This window comes from Passer domesticus, chromosome 22 (assembly GCF_036417665.1).
Source record: "Passer domesticus isolate bPasDom1 chromosome 22, bPasDom1.hap1, whole genome shotgun sequence".
Lineage (NCBI taxonomy): Eukaryota > Metazoa > Chordata > Aves > Passeriformes > Passeridae > Passer > Passer domesticus.
This window is the reverse complement of record NC_087495.1, coordinates 7,798,601-7,817,560: the sequence shown is the minus strand read 5'-3', so window position 1 is coordinate 7,817,560 and position 18,960 is coordinate 7,798,601. Positions and strand designations below refer to the sequence as shown.

At 48.9% G+C, this 18,960-nt stretch overlaps 2 protein-coding genes across 52 annotated transcripts in view; one reads left to right on the top strand and one right to left on the bottom strand.

The window, feature by feature from the left end:
* The window catches only part of CASZ1 (castor zinc finger 1), a 269,195-nt gene extending 262,705 nt beyond the window's left edge, over positions 1 to 6,490 (top strand). For all 50 annotated transcript variants that reach the window (XM_064397406.1, XM_064397402.1, XM_064397423.1 and 47 more), the window contains one exon: positions 1,141 to 6,490. In XM_064397406.1, coding sequence (XP_064253476.1) covers positions 1,141 to 2,396 — 1,256 coding nt within the window. In that variant the 3' untranslated portion in view covers positions 2,397 to 6,490. The remainder of the gene's footprint in view (positions 1 to 1,140) is intronic.
* A 6,907-nt stretch (positions 6,491 to 13,397) lies between these two features.
* Positions 13,398 to 18,960, bottom strand: part of PEX14 (peroxisomal biogenesis factor 14) — a 67,634-nt gene continuing 62,071 nt past the window's right edge. For both annotated transcript variants that reach the window (XM_064396861.1, XM_064396862.1), the window contains exons 8-9: positions 16,595 to 16,686; positions 13,398 to 15,240 (exon numbers count right to left, since the gene is read on the bottom strand). In XM_064396861.1, the coding sequence (XP_064252931.1) occupies positions 14,775 to 15,240; positions 16,595 to 16,686 (558 nt within the window). In that variant the 3' untranslated portion in view covers positions 13,398 to 14,774. The remainder of the gene's footprint in view (positions 15,241 to 16,594; positions 16,687 to 18,960) is intronic.

Genomic DNA, 18,960 nt, shown 5'->3' with positions numbered 1-18,960 from the left:
AGCCTCCCAGACCAGGATGCAGGCTGCTCTGGGTTCTCAGGCCCCACGCCCTGTGTGTCACAAACTGGGCCTCTTTTAAAAGATGGCAGTTTCAGCAGGGAGAGAGTAAAAAAAAAAAAAAAAAGGATGTGTTAGTTGCAAGCTATAATTTCCAATTACACTCACAGTTCTGCACCTGGTGAGAAATTCTTGCCTCCAACCTTGTCTGTGCTGCATGTTGATACTGGAGATTGTGGGTTGATTCTGGAAACAGCAAGTGGAGAAGGAAAAAAGTTAATAGATTGAGGTCGTGTCTCTGATGTCAGTGTGATCCTAGGGGACAGAGCACTAGCCAGTTCTGCTGGCCCTGTGAATCAAAGTGGAAGATAGATGAGGATCTTTATTTATACTAGGGGCATCGTGGAATTTTTGAGGCCCAAGGGAATGTTGCAGAGCTGGTATTTTCTCTCAGAGTCCACTGGCTAGTGATGATGAGAATTAGCCCCATTGAACATCTGTCCATCTGTCTTTCTAAGTGCACTCATTGTAATATGTAGGCTCATTACAGTGAGGGATGTTGCAGTCTCCTGGCCAAAGTCCATCCTGTTTCTATAAATTCCACACCCCCCCCCGCTGCAGTTTTAATCAGGCATGGGATCTTCCTTCACTTCCTGCCTGTCCTTGGCAATTGTAGTGTATTACAAGAGCCTGGACAGGGGAAAACAGTGCACATGTACCAGCTTCTAGCACACTGCAGCTCTTCTTACCACCCCACTGAGCTACAGTAACACACCTCAGTCCTTGGACTGGAGCAAGCCACTCCTCCCTGTTAAAGTCTGATTTGAGGGAAATGGGACTAGAGATTAGAGAAACTGTGAAAGTAGCAAACCAGAGAGGCAACAGTTCACATTTGTACAAGATCAGGTTTGCCAGGGCAGCAATGGGAGACAGGGCAGGATGTGCTGAAATGGAGGGAGTGATGTCCAGCAGGCATCAGGCAGCCCACAGTGCTGGGGTCCAGGCTCGCTGAGAGCTCGAGGGACGAGCTGCGGGTGGGAGCAGTCGCAGCACTGTGTCCTGGCAGACACAGAGCTCGCCAGGAGGGCTGGAGATGGAGAGACCTGGCTGTCAGCAACACCGCTCTGCGCTTTCTCTCCTCAGGGAACACCATCACCATGCCAACTGCCTCGGGGGCCAAAAAGCGTTTCTGGATTATTGAGGACATGTCCCCATTTGGCAAGCGCCGCAAGACCGCGTCCTCACGCAAGATGCTGGATGAAGGGATGATGCTGGAGGGATTTCGGCGCTATGACCTCTACGAGGACTGCAAGGACTCCAGCTGCCAGTTCTCTCTCAAGGTTACCCACTACCACTGCACACGGGAGAACTGCGGCTACAAGTTCTGTGGCCGTACCCACATGTACAAGCACGCCCAGCACCACGACCGTGTTGACAACCTAGTATTGGATGACTTCAAACGCTTCAAGTCTTCACTGAGTTGTAACTTCCCAGACTGTCAGTTCTCTGGCAATAGCACACACTTCCACTGTCTGCGCTGCGGCTTCCGCTGCACTGACAGCACCAAGGTGACGGCGCACCGCAAGCACCACGGCAAGCAGGACGTCATCAGCGCCGCCGGCTTCTGCCAGTTCAGCTCCAGCGTGGACTGCGAGGTGCCCGACTGCAAGTACAAACTCAAATGCTCCCACTTCCACTGCACCTACCCCGGCTGCAAGCACACGGTGGTGGGCATGTCTCAGATGGACTCTCACAAGCGCAAGCACGAGAAGCAGGAGCGAGGGGAGCTGCCTGCCATCTCCCCCGGCCCCGAGGGCCTTGCCCACTCCACTCTTGAGTATGATATCCAGAACTCTTCCATCAACCTGGACAGCTCGCTCAACCTCAGCACTGACAACAACAGCTCCCTGTTCTTCCTGCAGAACGCGGCTGGCGTGGGCCTCAGTGACTCCCTGGACCTCAGCAAGAAGCAGGCAGAAGCCGCCGAGGGCCCGGCCCCGAGCAGAGCCGGGGCCGCGGCGCCGGAGAGCAGCGCGGGGGCACCGGGCTCCGGGGACGTGGAGGACGAGGAGGACTCTTCCCAGGAGGATGAAGAGGACGATGAGGAGGAGATGAATGAAGAAGAGGAGGATGATGAAGAGGAGGATGACGATGATGATGATGAGGAGGACGAGGAGGAGGAAGACCTGAACACAGATTCTGAAGAATCGCTGCCGGACCCGGAGGGCCTGGCCACTAAAGAAGATGGAGAACCAGAGGAGGGTGCTTCTTCCACAGACCACGGCGATGCTTCCAGGCCTCAGGGCGAGCCAGCCCTCACTCCAGCCCCAGCTCCTGCCCCTGCTCCAGCTCCGGCTGCTGCCTCAGCCTCCACCGTTGCTCCAGCAGCTTCTCCTTAATCCTAGAGACAGCAGCGGCAGTGGTTTGGTTTTTCTCTTACTCAGATTTACTAAGAGGACCCCGCATAAGGCAAGAACAAAGATGGGGATGGCAAATGAAAAATTAACTCCGTGCCACAGATGAGAGAGAGGAAGGAAGGAAAGCCCTGCTCCTCCCCAGGCCCCAGAAGAGATCGGTTGGCAGCAGGACTGGTGCTGCATCACTCCATCCCACAGATCCCAGAACAAGGGGGCAGGATGCAGCAAAAAATACCCTTTCTATGGACACGAACCCTGAGGGTACCCACTACTTTTCCTTGCTCCCTGCACGGTGCGTGGGGCCTGTGCCCATCTGGGGACCCTTTTTTATGGGTGGGGCTCTATCCCCCCAATTTTCTTTCTGGGTTTTATTTTTCCATGTTTTCAGTTGTACGATAATAATAATAATAATCTCCACTTCTTGGAGGGGGGTGGGTGGGAACAAGAGGTAATGAATTTTAGAAATATATATTTGTGTGTGTGTCTCTCTATATAATGTACACACACACAGACATATATAAAATTAAAGGAATTGGTGTCACAAAGACAAGTAGCTCAGCTTTTGCCAGTGGGAAGGAGGGGGTGAGGAGTGTGCTCTCTCTCTCTCTCTCTCTCTCTCTCTCTCTCTCTCCACCCTTCCCCCTTCTTTCTCCAGCATTAAATGGCATCAGACAGCCAGGGTGGGAGTGGGTATTTATTGTCACATAAATGAGGATGCATTAATGAATGAGCAGGGGTGGGAATGGGACACTCCTCTGTTCTTCCAGATCCTTTTTACTGTTAATGATAATAATTTTGAATGCTATTTATATTGTAAAACTTTCTCAGTCTACACTTTCTCTGTAGGACACCTCTCCTCATCCCTGCTGTTCTGACTGTAGGGATTTAGCTGAAGTAACCTGGGAAGAACACAGCAGGCAGTTTAAAGGGTCTGTCACACTGGAGGACTGGGGTTACTCTGCCATCCAGTTCCATCTCACCCCAACCCCTAGGTGCTTCCTCTCTGCGGAGGTGAGGCGTTTTTGTGGTGCTTCAGTATCCCCATCTCAGGAGGCTGTGAGCTGCCCCTGGCCCGTGGTGCAGCACGGGGAGCAGCAGGCTGGCACAGGAGCAGCCCCGGGGCAGGCAGGGGCACCAGGACAGTGCCCTCCCCAGCCCTGCTCCCCAGCCCTGCTGCAGGCACGCCAGCGTGTGACAGACACGGATCTCAGGTGACTCTGGCAGGCTCTGAGCCCACTGGGGTGCCCTGCTCGGCTCTGGGCTGGGGGGGACAGCCCTGCTCTGGACCCTGGGCAGGACCTGCCTGCTCCTGGCCTGCTCCAGACCTGGCCCGTGATGGGCAGGGCTCAGGGCTCTGCAGCAGCCTGGGCTTTCCCCTGGCTCCAGGCTCTTCCCTGCTGTCTTTTGCTGGCCTGGCCTGGGAACACACACTACAGGACACTGTCCCGGACTCTGGCAGGTGCCACAGTAGCTGTTTGACCCCAAATCCTTGCCTGAGCCTGACAGGGCTTGTCTACACACACCAGGGCACCAGAAGGACTAGTATGAATTCTGATAGTTATTTTGGTGCCAGTTTTAAAATATACCAGATTAGTCTGAGCTTTGTCCTTTTAAAAAAAAAAAAATTTATACCATGCAGGCACCCTCTTCCCTCCTCAGCTCCATGAGCACTCCAGCTCTAAGGGATCCCCAGGATTTGTTTTCACCCTGAACAGATAAAGGCCTGAAGAAATTTAGGTTGCTTTTTTTTTTTGTTATTTCCCTAAGGAACTGGTGCAGATCAGGTCTGATTTATAAACAAGCAGCTCAGCTGTGTAAATGTGGGGACAGAATGTTCAGCTAATGTTTCAAAAGGAAAGGAAAAAAAAAGTTGTACAGTATTTTTCCTGTAAAGGTTATTACTATATATAGAACAAAAGAGAAACCACCAATGCCGAGGGGTGGAGGGGGAGGTGTCACCTGCCTTCTGGATAGCCCTTACATATGGTTAATTGTGTGCAATTTTTTTTCTTTTTTTTATTCTCTTTATTTCCCTTTTTTTTTTTTCTCTCTTTCAATGTAGTGTATGTTTGTAGGGGTGGCAGGGGAGGGGGGGCCTTAATGCTGTGGTTTGAGGCTGACTTCACACTCCCAGCACTGACCGGACCTGCACGATTCCGAACTCTAACTTGAATTTTGTAGAGATGAAACAAATGAAAACAAATGAAATATTATCACTAGTTTGTAGTTTATTTAATTCTTTGGAGTTCTTTTCCTCTATCAGCTATTTGTGTGGCTTTTATTTTTATAGGGGTTTTTTTGTTGTTTGTTTGTTTTTGTTTTGTTTGGTATATCCCCTACCCTCAGCTGTGTGTTTCCTAGCACAACCCCATTCTTGAATAGAATGAAGCTCACGTTCCTGGGGCAGAGTGATGGAATGATGCCCTGGAATTTCTCAAAATGGGATGGGGCAAAAAGATTTTACTTTACTAGCATTTGCTGCAGGTTCTGTACTTGTACATTTTCCCTGTGTTCAGCTACTTAGATAGTATGGTGATGGGCTCCAGGAGGAATCCTTAGATTAACACAAGCCACATCTCACAGAGCAGATGTGATTGTTTTGTGCCACCAAAATCAACAGGATCTCTGTCAGTGACTGTGGAGCAGGACCGAGCCCTGCTGGAGCCGGTGCCAGGGCAGCCCGAGGCTTCCCGGGTGTGCCTGCCCACAGGAGCTGGCCTGGGACAGCCCGGGACAGTCTGGGACAGGATGGGACAGCCTGGGGACAGCCTGGGACAGCCCGGGACAGCCTGGGACAGTCTGGGGACAGCCTGGGACAGGATGGGACAGGATGGGACAGCCTGGGACAGCCTGGGACAGGATGGGGACAGCCTGGGGACAGCCTGGGACAGTCTGGGACAGGATGGGACAGCCTGGGACAGCCCGGGACAGCCCGGGACAGTCTGGGACAGGATGGGACAGCCTGGGGACAGCCTGGGACAGCCCGGGACAGCCTGGGACAGCCCGGGACAGGATGGGGACAGCCTGGGGACAGCCTGGGACAGCCCGGGACAGTCTGGGACAGGATGGGACAGCCTGGGGACAGCCTGGGACAGGATGGGACAGCCTGGGGACAGCCTGGGACAGCCCGGGACAGCCTGGGACAGCCCGGGACAGGATGGGACAACCTGGGACAGTCTGGGACAGCCCGGGACAGCCCGGGACAGCCTGGGACAGGCTCACCTCTCCCGCCACGTCCCGCAGCCTCAGGGCTGAGCCGCTGCCCCGCACTGGGGGCAGCAGCCGTGGGGAGGAAGGGCAGGAGATGCCCGTGGCTCTGGCAGGGCTCCCCAGCCTGTCCCTGGGCCCGCGGGGCTGAGTGTGCCAGAAGGGCCCACGTTGATCTATGCACACCATTTCCTCCCCCAGGCACCCTCCTCCTCCCTGACATGGCAGCCCCTGTCCCGGGCCCGTGTCCCCTCCTGTGCAGGGGCTGGGGCTGAGCGCCCCAGCCCGGCCTCCCCAGCCCTGTAACTCCTACCCTGTCTCTGTCTGCAACAACAACAAAAGAAAGTTGAACCCGACTTCTTATTCTGCCATGTTCAGGCTTTAATTCAGCAAAACCCTTAAGCAGAAGAGTCTGGGTGGGCCCAGGTTTAAGGCCGAGCTTAAGTGCTTTTCTGAACAAGGGCCTCGACAGCCCCGTCAGAGCAGGTGGTTTGTCATTCCAAGCTTCATATCAGTGGGACTGTCCAAAGAATGACCAGAGAAAGAGAGGGAGATTCAACTGGCTCTATAACAAGAGGAAAGAGGAGAGAGGAAATGGAACTGTTTTGTCCAAAACAAGATAAAAACCAAACAATAATAAACCTTGAGATGGACCCTCCTGATTCTGCTACCATTCACTGCTGAAGAGCAAAAAAATTAAATAAAAACTATTGACTAGATTGTTTGTTCTAGCCACAAACTCAACTGGATTAAAGTCTGCGTGGAAGGAATTTTATAAAGAAAAAAAATTTAAAAAAAAATTTTCCAATGTAGCAAAAAAAAAACAACTTTAAAAAACAAAAATTAAAAAAAAAGACAATGAGGGAGGATTCTAGCCTTTTGTAATATCCATATTGCACACTAGGACTATAAGCCATTGCTAGCTCATTTTGAATTTTAAATGTGTAATTTTATTTTGTTTTGTTGTTGTTTTTTTTTCTTTCCATGGGGGAGGGGGGAAAATAAATGCTTGAACCACCAATGCTCTTTTTAATGTTTTATAAATATGTATGTGTATATATATAAATATAAAAATAATATGTATGCACATATATATGTGTGTGTGTATATATCTATATGTATATACATATATATAGATATATAGATATATATATAGGTTTTGAGACAAAAATGCAGAAAGTGAAAAAAAACACCCTAAACAGGATGGTGTGCTCTGATTTACTTGAATCTGGTCTCTTCAGCACCTGCGTTATTAAGAACTGAATATTTTTCCACTTGAATTTAGTGCTATTAGAAATTTAATATATGTGTTTTATTTATTTGATTTTTTTTTTTTTTTTGCATGACTGATGCAAGGTTTGACATTTTCACTCAATAAAAACTGGAAAAAAAACCCCAAAGTTTTAAGTGCTCAAGTTGTCTTCTTGCTTGAGGAAGTGGCTGAATGCCTGGGCAGGACAGGCTCCGCGCAGTGCCCGTGCCTGCTGAGGTTCATGCCAAGCTGTTGTGGTTCACCCTGCCCGTGTGGCTCTTGCCAGGCTCAGCTGGGTCCTTGTGCCTCCCTGGCACTGTCAGAGAGCCCAGGAGCAGCAGCCAAGCCCGCTGCACTGGCAGCAGCTGCCTCCCTGTTAGCAGAGAGGATTAGACTCCTCTCTCTTTCAAAGCCCCCTGGTTGCTCTGCTGCAGCTCCCAGCCATCCTGTGTTCAGATGTCATTATCTGAACATGCTCCTAATCCAGCCCCGGAGCCCAGAGGTTTGTTCTCACTGGAGCTCTGCCCAGAGCACACGGAATATTTAAATGGCCTTGTTTCCAGGTGGGGACAGGGGACATGAACAACAATTCATTGCTGGAAAGCTTTGCTGGAGCCTGCCTTTTCTCAGTGGGACTCTGACTGGACTTCATAAAAGAATGACTGAGCTGTGGGAGAAGCTGCAAGTTGGACAAATCAAAGTCTCACTATTGCATTTGTTCCAAGCCCTTGCAGGGGGTGATGGTGCAGTCTTGCACCCACAGCCCTGCCGCTGGTGAGCCCTGGCAAGCAGCAGACACCAGGCAAGGTCACTTGCTCTAGTGTCAAGATAAAAATGGGGCAGTTGCTGCTGCTACTGCACTTTGATAGCTCAAGAATATCCCTGCAATAGCCTTGAGTCCTCTGTGGCAGACACTGGCACGTGGAAATCCAAAAGGCTCCAGCCCTCACTTTTTGGGTCTCTGCTGTCTTGAACAGATTCCACCAGGACCTGAAAGGTGACAAAACCTGCAATCCCTACCTACAAGAAACAATTCCTAGCAAAGGGGTGAGGGCAAAGAGGAAAAAGGCACTGAGCACTTGTAGGTACAGGAGGTGCTGGAAGGGATGACAGCATGCCAGCCCTGGGGCACAAAGGGGGCTCAGACACTTCCCTCACAAGGGTCAGGCATTGCTCAGGAGATGCCAGGTCCATCCTGAAACAGTCCCTTCATTTTCCCCAGAGCAAGGCAGGGTGTCCTCACCCCAGTCCTGCTCTTGCCTGTGAAATGCCCCGGGCCCATCCTAGCTGAGGAAGGGTGGCCAACAGAGGCAGCTTCCCTTCTTCCTTTTGCTCTTTTTTGGCAGGAAAACTCTTAAACAAACAAATGAAGAAACACAGAGGATTTAAGTAAACAGCTGAAGATTTATCTGCCAGGCAGACAGAGCTGTTCCTGCCCCCTTCCCTCCCTCCCCACAGGGCAGTGGCAGCCAGCAGCCCCTGCCCTGAGCCCTGCTGCTGCCACAGCCCCGGGGACCCTCCCTGGGATGCCAGGACAGGGCCAGGCTCTGCCTAAATGCCAGAGCTCTGCAGCTGACACGCTGAACTGGGCACCCTGAGACACTTGGTCCGTGGCCAGAGCCAGTCAGACAGCCCTGCAGGGAAGCAGTGCCTTCCTCAGTGGCCAGGTGGATCCCTGCAGGCCACATCTGGGGAAGAGCCAGCTGTGCCCACAGGGGTCCAGCTCTGGCCCGAGGTGCCCAGTGTCCCTGCTGTGCCCACCCACAGCCTCTGTGCAGAGGGTCCCCAGGGCTGGCACGGCTGCAGCCCCTCCACACAGCCCCTGCCAGGGGCATCCCCCACACTTCCCCATTTTCCCACACAGATCAGCAGGTTCTGCCTGCAGTTTTTAGAGTTGGGGGGAAAGGAGGCAAGAAAGGGATGCAGCAGTGGGATTTTCCAATTCGAGGCTGCACCGGGCTTGTTCCAGCAAGCAGAAGAGGCTGTGAAGCAAGAGGGAGTCCCAAGCTCCACCTCACAGCCAAAACCTGCCATGGATGTGTTGATACTACTGCCAAAAAGCAGGCAGGAAAGCAGACAAGCAGGCCTGCAGAGGTGGAACCTGCTGTTGACAGTGCAGGGGGCAGAGAGCAAGGAATAATTCATCTATACAGGAAAGCTGCAGCATTTAGCACCCAGTCCTTAGTGCACGCACAAAGTTGAAACTGCTTAAGTAAAGCAAATCTGCTCAAAGAGATGGAAGAATGTCCACCCCAGAATTTGCTCTGGTTTAATTAAATCAGTTAAAGAAATTAATTTCAGACAGGTGGTACTACACAAAACCTCAGCAGTAGCTCTAGAAGCAGAGGTACAAGGTTGGAGGCAGTCTGTGAAGTGCTGGAAAGCAAAGAGCATGAGGAGCCAGACACGAGGGAAGGTGAAAGGGAGGCACGAGCAGGATGCTGCACAACAGCCTTGCCAAGCAAAGGGACCCAGACACAGGCAAGCAGCCTGGCAAAGTGACAGCCAGAGAAAGAAAAATAGGCAACAAACAAGACAGTTGTACTTCTGGATCCTCTGAATCAGCCCTACCCAGCCAATCACCTTCTCACACAGCAGACACAGTCCCAAAGAAAAGCAAGTATTTTACCTAAACCAATAAAAAATACAGTGTCACTCTCCTATTCCTCTTCAGGCTCTTCTTGCAGCCAGTATCATAAAACATCTCTCATATTTGCACAAACATAGAAGAAACAAAATAAAACCCTGAAGGATGAATTCCTTCAGCAGATGCAGAAAAGGGGGGTTTGCTAAAAAAGCAGGGTGTTGTTTCAGGAGGCTCCATACTGTAAGTAATCCCTGAGCAGTCCTTGCAAAGCATTTGGGGAGATTTTTAGCCTGAAAGACACTTTACAGAAATAAATTGTAATTGAGTTTTAATAATCTTCCCCTTTTCAGAAAGGGCCTGACAGATGCTGCCTAGTGCTCACTTCTGCCCCATTTCAAATATTTTTACCTTATTTGGATGAAATATATTATTTTTCTAAAGAAAGGAGGTTGGGTTTTGTTTTTTTTTTTTCTCCAAAGAGATGGTTTTCCCTTCGTCCAGCTGGTGCCTTTATTAGGTTAGTGCTTGCTCCCTTTTGGGGATGGGATTGTTTTTTTCCCTGATCTGGGACAGACCATGCCAGCCCCTCAATCTAAAAGCATGCAGCTTGTACTGCACAGCAAGTGGAGAAGTCAGGCCCTGATCTCCATCTTCCCTCTTCCCTGATACCCCAAAACTCACCCCAAGTACATTTCCATTTTTTAAATATTCTCTCTAAGAGCATAATACATGGACACAGCTCCAAAGGTGCCCATCCAGGCTGACTCCTGAGGAAGCAGCATAGTCTGGGCATAAGACAGTAAAAGGGAAAGTGAACAAAGCTGGAAGCTCTCTCTTGCACCTACAGGTAAATAATTTCCCTTGTTTCATCTTCCAGCACCCCTTTATTTGTGTTTACAATCCCTGGAGATCCAGCCCTGCTTTTGCTTTGCACTTGCACAGCACCCAGTGGTGTGAGAGGGTGGAAAGCTCACAGCTCAAGCTCATCCTCAGTGTTTGGTGTGCAGGGTCACCAAGCACAAACCATTTGTGCTTTACACAAAGCACCACCACACAGAAAGGACCTTCCAAAGCTTCCTGTGTCAAAGCCCTTGGCAAACACTTAGATCTCCACAGCCTGCTGCTGCAGGGTTTAATCAAGCATGGAGACCTTGACTTCAACAAAACAGATTTGCTGCCTGAGCCTGGACCTGCTGCCTGAGCCTCTGTTTTCCCCAAGCACAGCCCTGCCCCAGCTCAGGAAAAGCTGGAGCCTCTGCAAATGCCAGCAATGGAGCAGACACCACCTGGGCTTTTCCACACTTCTTTTCACCAGCACACACCAGGATGGACCTCCTGGCAAACCTTCCTTCTGTCTACGAAGACAAAATGAAGAGAGAGCAGAGAAAAGAGCTCTTACTTGCCAGAAGAAGCCAAGCTGCAGCAAGGAGAGGGCAGAGTGTGTCTCAGGGCAGCTCCTCTCCCACCCTGCACAGCCCAGCCTCAGGACAAGTGGCCTCAGCTGGCAGAACAGGGCTGGGCTCTCCCTGCAGGGCACAGAGCTCGTGGGGCTGGGGCTGTACAAGCTGCAGGCCTTGCACAGACACACTCTGCCCTTTCCTTGCTGCAGCGTGGGTTCTTCTGGCAAGTTAGAGCTCTTTTCTCTGCTCTCTCTTAAATTTGTCTGGGTCCCAAAGGTGCCTTTCTCAGCAACTGGTCTGCGTCACAGCTCTGTACCTATCAGCCAGTATTTTTTACCATCATGAGTGAAATCCAAGGCACACTTACAAGTAAAATACTTTGCAAAGTCATCCTCTTCCTTCTGATCCCAAACACTTTGGTTTGTTTGGTTATGTCACCAACACACAAAAGACAATAAAAATAAGATTCTTCCTGCTTTTGACAAAGATGCACTAAGACCAATTTGGCACATCTGAGGGTAAGGGTGGAGGGAGATGATCAGGAAACATCTCTCTTAACCCTTTCTCCCTTTTGGGCAGCCCACATTTCTCTTGCAGCTATTGAAAAGGGAGTTTTTATAATCTCAAATTACTGGGAAGTACCAGTCTGATATTGTTTCCTCTAGGAGAAAGCACAGGGTGACAGGCATTCACTGAGATGTAGTCAGATGACACTGTCCAGAGGAAGCTCCCTTCACCTGTTTTTTATATGCTATTAAAGACCTATAGAAACCACGTTAGGAACGCACTGAACTCAACTCTCTGCTGTGTTATTCTTACTCCCGTGTAAAATAGAGTACACAGTAAAACAGCACTTGAATAAGCCAGGTGGTAGGGAACTGCTGCTGCTCATTCTGCAGATAAAAGGGTCTCTACCTGGTCATCTTTCAGTTAATAGGATGCCATTGCCAGTGCCAACAGGCCAGTGGGGTAAGCATTTCACAGGGCAGCTGAGCTAAGAAGCTTGTTTCTAGAAAAAAAAAAAGAAGAAAAAAAATTACAAGTTAGTAGTCAGGCTACAAGGACCAAAATCCTCTTCCTAAGCTGCTGCTATGCTGGAAAGAGAAGGAACACAACACAGAGGACTAGAACTGGTGACTCTTGACTGTACCTGCAGGTTAGAAGGTCTGGCTTCTTCCAAATTCTCTGCTGGTGGGTTGGATCTCTTCAGTACTAAAGCACCCCAACAGCCACAGAGTTACATATTTTGAGCAATAATGGCCTTGATGGGGTTTTCTGGGATTCATCAGGTTGGAGAAAGGAAAAACTTTAGAACTGGCTCATTATACAGAGAACCTCCAGAATTGGTAAGGCAGTAAGAAAGAAAAACTAAAGGAGAGAAGAGAGTAGTTAAAGAAAACTGCCTTTTACTGTGCACCAGAAATCCTGAAGTAAATGAATTGAACACTAGCAACATGGAGGAAAAGGGGGGAAAAGGAAACCACAGGGATGCTTGTAGTATAAACCCTGTAAGTCACTCTGCAAGGCACATACCTCAGCAACATATTTTCCACATTTCACCAACTGCTGTTGTCCAGGCACTTTCTATTTTCAAAACCTTCTATGTATATAAAATGTATACAGGCAGGACAATACTTTTTCATCACATCCCTGTGTTGTCGTGTTTTCTTTTCACAAGGATTCCCGGCTTGGAGAAATGAAAAGTGTCATATCTTAAGAAAAGCCTTTCTTTTTAAACACTTTCAAATTTGTCCTGTTTTAGCTAAACGTGACGTTCTTGGTGAACGTTAAACAGTGGAGAGAGAGACTGAGAGGGAGAGAGAGACACACACTCACTCACTCCTGGGGAAGATATTCGTCCATTTAAGGCATGAGAAATCATCACATTCAGCAGCAGGTCTAAATACAGTAATATGAAGGTCCCTTTCACTCCCCCGAGCAGGAAAATGTCACTGTGTACCAGACACCCAAATACTTGGGAATCAAGTAAATCCCTCATTTTTCAGAAGGGAGCCAAATCCTTCTGTTGAACAATGATGGAACTGTAGTAGCTACAGTTTACTTGCTGCACACCATCTCCTTTGGTGGCTCCTGGGCTGGGATGGCAGGGTTACACCAGTCATGGGATCCAGCACAGCATTCCCTCCAGCAGATAAGGCTGGGGGGCCACGGGATATCTCACAGGCTCCCTTCAGCACCTCCTGCTGCTGGTGGAAGGAGCAGGGGAAGATTATTCCACACCCTGCAGAGCCTCCTGCTGGGAGCAGAGGCACAGAATAACTGCCCCGCAGCCCCGGGGGTAATTCCATGCCAGCCTCTGCACCACGCTCCTGGAGCTGAGTGCAGAGTGCCTCACACTGCACTCACACCACTGCCTCCTGCTGCTGCTGCCCAGGAGCTCTCAGAAAAACAACCACAAATGTCCTTTGGAAAACATCTTAGGAGGACCAGATTTCTGCAACCATCCCTTTCCCCTCCCCTGACCACCCTACATGCATATTTCTCCCCAAAATAAGAGCCACAGTAATCCAGTAGCCTGGTGTTAAATAGTGGTAATTCATATTTATTACAATTATATACAATCATATTTTATATTTGAAATCTATACATGATCACACAGACGAGCACACTTGCTTGGTGAGGACAGTAAGACTCAGTTGTTACAAGAATTGCTCTGCTAAGATGCTCTGATGCAGTGAATAGGATCATTGGACACCACTTCACCAGCTGCAAACACAATGCTGCAAACTGTCAGAGGTTTAAAATTCACTGGTTTGTGTACAGCCCAATGGGGCAAAAGAAAAAAAGGCTGGACTGGGCAAGAAGGGCCAGTGGTTAAACCTCAGAACTGGAGCTGTTCTCTCTGCTAGAGAGACTGCCTTGCTGAAGCAGGTGCCTGTCACTGGAGAGGTACCATTTATGGTAATTTTTCTTCTCATTTAGGGAGAAAAAAAGGCTAAAAACCATTGCAAATATTCAGAATTAACCAACTATTTCAGCATCTGATTTCGCCCCATTTGTTTGTTCATTCGTTCATTCATTCAGGGCAGCTATAAATAAAATAGATGTCAAAAACTGATGTGAGCTCCCTGTCTTTGGAGGAGGAAGGGTAATAATTGGGATGAGCGGAGTCAGCTTCTTCTAAAGCCTTTTACTGGGGAGCAATCATCAACAAAGCCACCTGCTCTCATGGATTTCCCTGTGGCCATGACACCTGGACTTGGACCCTACCAACAGGCCACTCTGATGGATGTAAGCACGTGGAGTGGAAATAGCATTCTTTGGACCCCACAGAAATTTAGTGTTTTTACATGCTAGGTAGCTTTCAGCAAATTGAGGCTTGGCATAAAGCTTAGAAGAGCCAAGACTGAGATCTGGTGAGGAATTTGAGGTTAAAATGGTTTTTTTGGTTGGTTGGGTTGTTTTGTTTTTTTTTTGCAAGAGAGTATCAAGTAGTTTGAGAAATAAAACAGAGTTATTTTGGGAAACAGAGAACTGGTTTGGGCCTTATGTGGGATTAAAGGCTTGTGAAATCAAGGAGCTCAGGACAGACTGGTTTCTGAAATTGGAGAGAAGGGCTCTAGGATGCAGCAAGAGGCCAACTGCTTCTGTAAGAGGGCATATTGTGTAGCTGTGGTGCATGGTAAGGCCATCGGTCTGCCAGCCCAGCAGTGACCCCAGCTCACGGGAAGAAGGGCTGGGTGGGGAGAAGGAGCCACTGCAGAACTGCAAAGCCCTGTGTGAAACAGGGCAGTCGTGATGTTCACCGAGCAATCACGACCCTGCTCAAGGTCAATCAAGGGGAATCACTGCAGGGAATGGTAGCTTTTGTCTCCACAAAATGGGAGAGGCACTGGGGACAGTGCAGCAGGCCAGGGAAGATGTGCAGCAGCAGCAGCAGCAGCCAGGGTGTCTTAGTCAATCTCATTCTCATTGCTGGCCCCCTCAGGCCTTCGCAGCTTTTCCACTTGCTCGTTAATCTGACCATCCCCTCCTCGCCGGTCCTCAGTCTGGACACCCAGACACTCCTCCTCATCCACGTGGCTGACATCATCATCCTCATCGTCCTCTTCCTCCTCATCATTCCGCTTGGTTTCCCGTTTCTCCTCCTCGCCCTGCACTTCCATGCGCACCTGGCTCGAGACGTCGATGCCGGCCTGGGTGGCCTCCTCGGGGCTCAGCAGGTGGCAGCTGACCTTGGAGCCCTCGGGGCTGTGGCTCTCCTTCACGGGGGAGGACGTGGTGGACTCGTTGCTGACCGGGGAGATGTCACTGCTGCTGTTGTGGTTGGCCACAACGGGGTTGGAGGGCGAGCTTGGCTTCACTGGGATCTGCCACGACGGGATCTTAGGAGCTGAAGGGGAGGGAGGGAACTGCCTCCTTGGGGAGGACAAGAGGGAAGAAAAGGAAAGAAAGGGGCTTTTGTTACAAATACTGAGGGGTTTCAGCAAGACTGAAACTGCAAGTCTCTTTGCCATAAATGAGCAAAACCAAGGCCACTTCACTTCTCCAGAGAGATTCTTAAAGTGCTTTACAAGCACTCAGCAATCGAGCCTGTGCACAAGGAAAATATCCCAGCTGGGCAGTCTGAAGCACTAAAATGATCTGATTTGGGCAATTTCACAAAGCCAGCCAGCACTCAGGAATGCTGCCTGTGAAAAGACAGGGGTGTCCCTTTGTAAGACAATCACTGATTAATTGGTACAGAAAATTCCCACTGGAGCAAGAAGTCAGACACACCAGGTGCCTGAGCCAGGGAATTTCACCACCTGGCTCTCACCTCACTGTGATACACACTGTTGCATTCTGGCTCACTGCAATCCAGAGCCTTTCTCCCAGTCCCAGCATGCACTTTACATGTTTGGGCCAGGCCCTGGCTGCCACAAACTGGTTCAGCTCCTCTGACTTGAATGGAGTCATACCAGCCTGCACCAGCTGGAAAGCTGGCCCCAAGTCCTTTCCAGGTGGATTTTAAGGATATAATACCAGCAGGCTAATGCCCAGTACTAACAGCAGATTCCAAGTGCCAAACAGGACAAATATAAGTGCAAGAGGAGCACTGGTGCCCTCAGAGTCATCCATCATGAAGGGCAAAGCACAAAAGCATGTCTGATGTAGCACTCCCATGCATCCTTGCCTGTGTATGTGAAACGTGGGAGTTTGCAGATGTGTCACATGAAGGTCTGCAAAGGCCATGTGCCAGGGGGTCCTCATGCCCCTCAAGAGAGCTGGCAAGTGCCACAAACAAGAGCAGAGCAGAGGAAAGCTGGCACTAAGCACTGCCTTCCCTGAGGCTGAAGGGGGAACAGGAGCTGCTCTCACCCTGTCCTCTGTGGGTGTCTGCTGTGGCACGATTCATTCCATCCTGGCTATGCCCTGACCATTAGCAAGGCAGCTGAACTGCACCCAGAATTGACTTTCCAAAACAGAATACAGGTGCAGATGCAGTCAACTCCTCAAACTAGGTGAGAGGCACCCTGACTGTGGGGGAAGTGCAAACAAAAAGGAAAAAATCTTATCAATTCCCTAAGGACTCTGTGATTTAAGGCCAGTTTGAAAAGCATTTTGAGACCTGCAAACAGAAAGTGATAGTGGAATACAAAATGGTATTATTAAAATAGCAGTAACAGGATATAGAGGCAGTTCCTGTTGGAAATGCCTTTCCTCTCCATGACAGGGAATCCCAGAAAGCAGCACTTCCCCACAACAGTCTGCTCACACACTGCATCCATACCGGTTCAGGAGAAGTCCTTTTAAAGAGTAGATCTCAGATTTCAATTCATTAATATTCTGTGACTCCAGAATCCAGTTGGTGGAAGTTGTGGCCTAGAACGTGAAAAACAAGACATAAAGATCAATATCTGAACTGCAAGATAGTTCACCAATGTCACTTTTTCCTATGTTGCTCTGCTCCCACGTGGGAATTTCGAGTCCTGTGGATAACATACATAAGCTCCATCAATTCAAATCTCTGAGAACTGAGCAAAACAACCTCTAAGTACTTGGACAGATCCCCAGGTGCCAAGACTATTGCAATATTTGCTTTGTGTTTGGGAGACTAATTCATCTTGTCTCCAGTCTTGCCTCCCATGCACAACCATTGCTAAAGCATCTCAAAGGGACATTTCTTTTTTCAGAGGGCCAGCATTTGTGAGAATTCAGGCACAGCTGGGCCAACTCTGGATGTCTTCCACCAGCATATCAGGCAGAGAACAATACACAGAGAGACAAACCAAGTAATTTGGCACTGACCTACTGAGTGATTTCTAGAGAAGAACTAGAACTAGGGTCCTGAACAGCAGTGGGAGTTGCACTGAATCAGGTCCTTTACTCCTTCATGTGACTGAACTTAGCTGAGGCAACAGATCTGAATATTGTATATTAACAACTGTTTTAAAAGCATTTGCTCATTTCTCCTAAATCATGAAAGAAAGAAGCAATTATCTGCATTCTGTGGCATTTAGAGGTGGGCTGATAAATACATACTTGAAAGTTGCAAAAATTTTCCTTAGTTGATCTGAAGAATTAGATCTATGCTTGAGTTACCAGGTCCTATCTCCAGAAGCAGCTGGACTAGGCACCATCTCTTGGATATTTCAAGGCAATGAGTGCAGTTTTGTGGGGATAAGTAACTCATGGAAGCCTGGTACAGCTGCTGTCAGAATTGCATCAGAATTGCCACAGGATACCAGGCAGAAATTAGAGTAAGTAACTGAGGATAACATGCTGCAGACAACACTTTTGGCACTCTTTCTTTTAACCCTTTTGGGAACTTGAGAAATGGAGTTTTCTAAGCCCAGATTATGGTCTATGGTTGCCCCATCCTTTTGCTCCAGTAATTCCTGTAGCCATGAGACCAAAGAACACTCATGCCTGGCACACCCCACAGTAATTTCTGCTAAAAGCCATTAGGAACAAACATATTGGTGAGTATCACTGCAGAGATAGTTGTAATAAATTCCCCACCAAAGGAAGCCAGAATTGGAATAACTAAAAACTTTTCCTCGGCAGTTCCCACTACATGTAGCCAGAACTGCTTGTTCCTACTTACTCTTTAAGAGACTTGAGCTACTGCAGAGTAACCCTGCAGCCAGCACTGCTCACAGTGACTTCTGGGCTTCAAACCCAAGGGGCTGGGAGAGGCTCAGGCTGTAGTAGCTGTGTTTTACACAGATGCATTCCCTCAGGATTCACACTCCCAGCCCTCAGACAGCAAGAATCCAGGAGCCACTGTTCTGGCTTTCTAAGACCTTGAAAGCTGCAGCAGCACATTAACAAGGGAGTGATTTCCACTCACTGGCCTGCAAAGGACTCAAATTTCCAAAACACATATGGTGCCAGATGCCTAGGATTTAGAAATAAAATCTGACATCTGGGGCTTTTTAGCCAGTCTCTTTAAAAACAGTTGTAGAAAATTCAAGCCTTGAATTTTTATGTACGTTTTTTAATTACTTAAAGTCCCTCTTTTTAATTTTTTACAGCATGCCAGTAGGAGTTTGAAAAGCAGATATAAAAACTTACATTACAGCTGAGAAAACACAGCTTTTATTCTTTGGTTTGTGGGGTTGCCCAAGTTTTTCTTTGTACACATGAGGTTTAGATATCATAACAATGTGTGCTACCATTTCAGTGCAGGGGGTAGAGAGGGGGGAAGGAAAACTTCTTCAAGACTCTCTAAACCACCAAGACTTATGGCCTTTTTCCTTCTTAAAGCTCAACATGTGTTCTTAATCTTAACACTTAAGACCTGAAAACAGTTTTCCAATTTCCGGACTGGCTCCAGGCCACTGTCAGGCCACAGTTCCCAAGGAAAATTGAAGCAGAGTGTTGTGACCATAAACTGGCTTTCATGGTTGCATTTACAGCTGTGCCACTGAGGGATTCCTCCTGTACAGTGTGCACAGCACACAGTCAGCTGTGGCCCACCAGTTACACACCATCAAAGGATCTGCATCCGATTAAAGTCTGCTAAGGGGAGAAGACAACTGTTCCTGCTGCAGGTAAAGGGCTCTAACCCTGCCTACAGGGGTTGGCAGGAAACTCCCTGTACAGAGAACACCACAAGATAACTGAACAATCTTGGCCTGGGACAATCCAAGT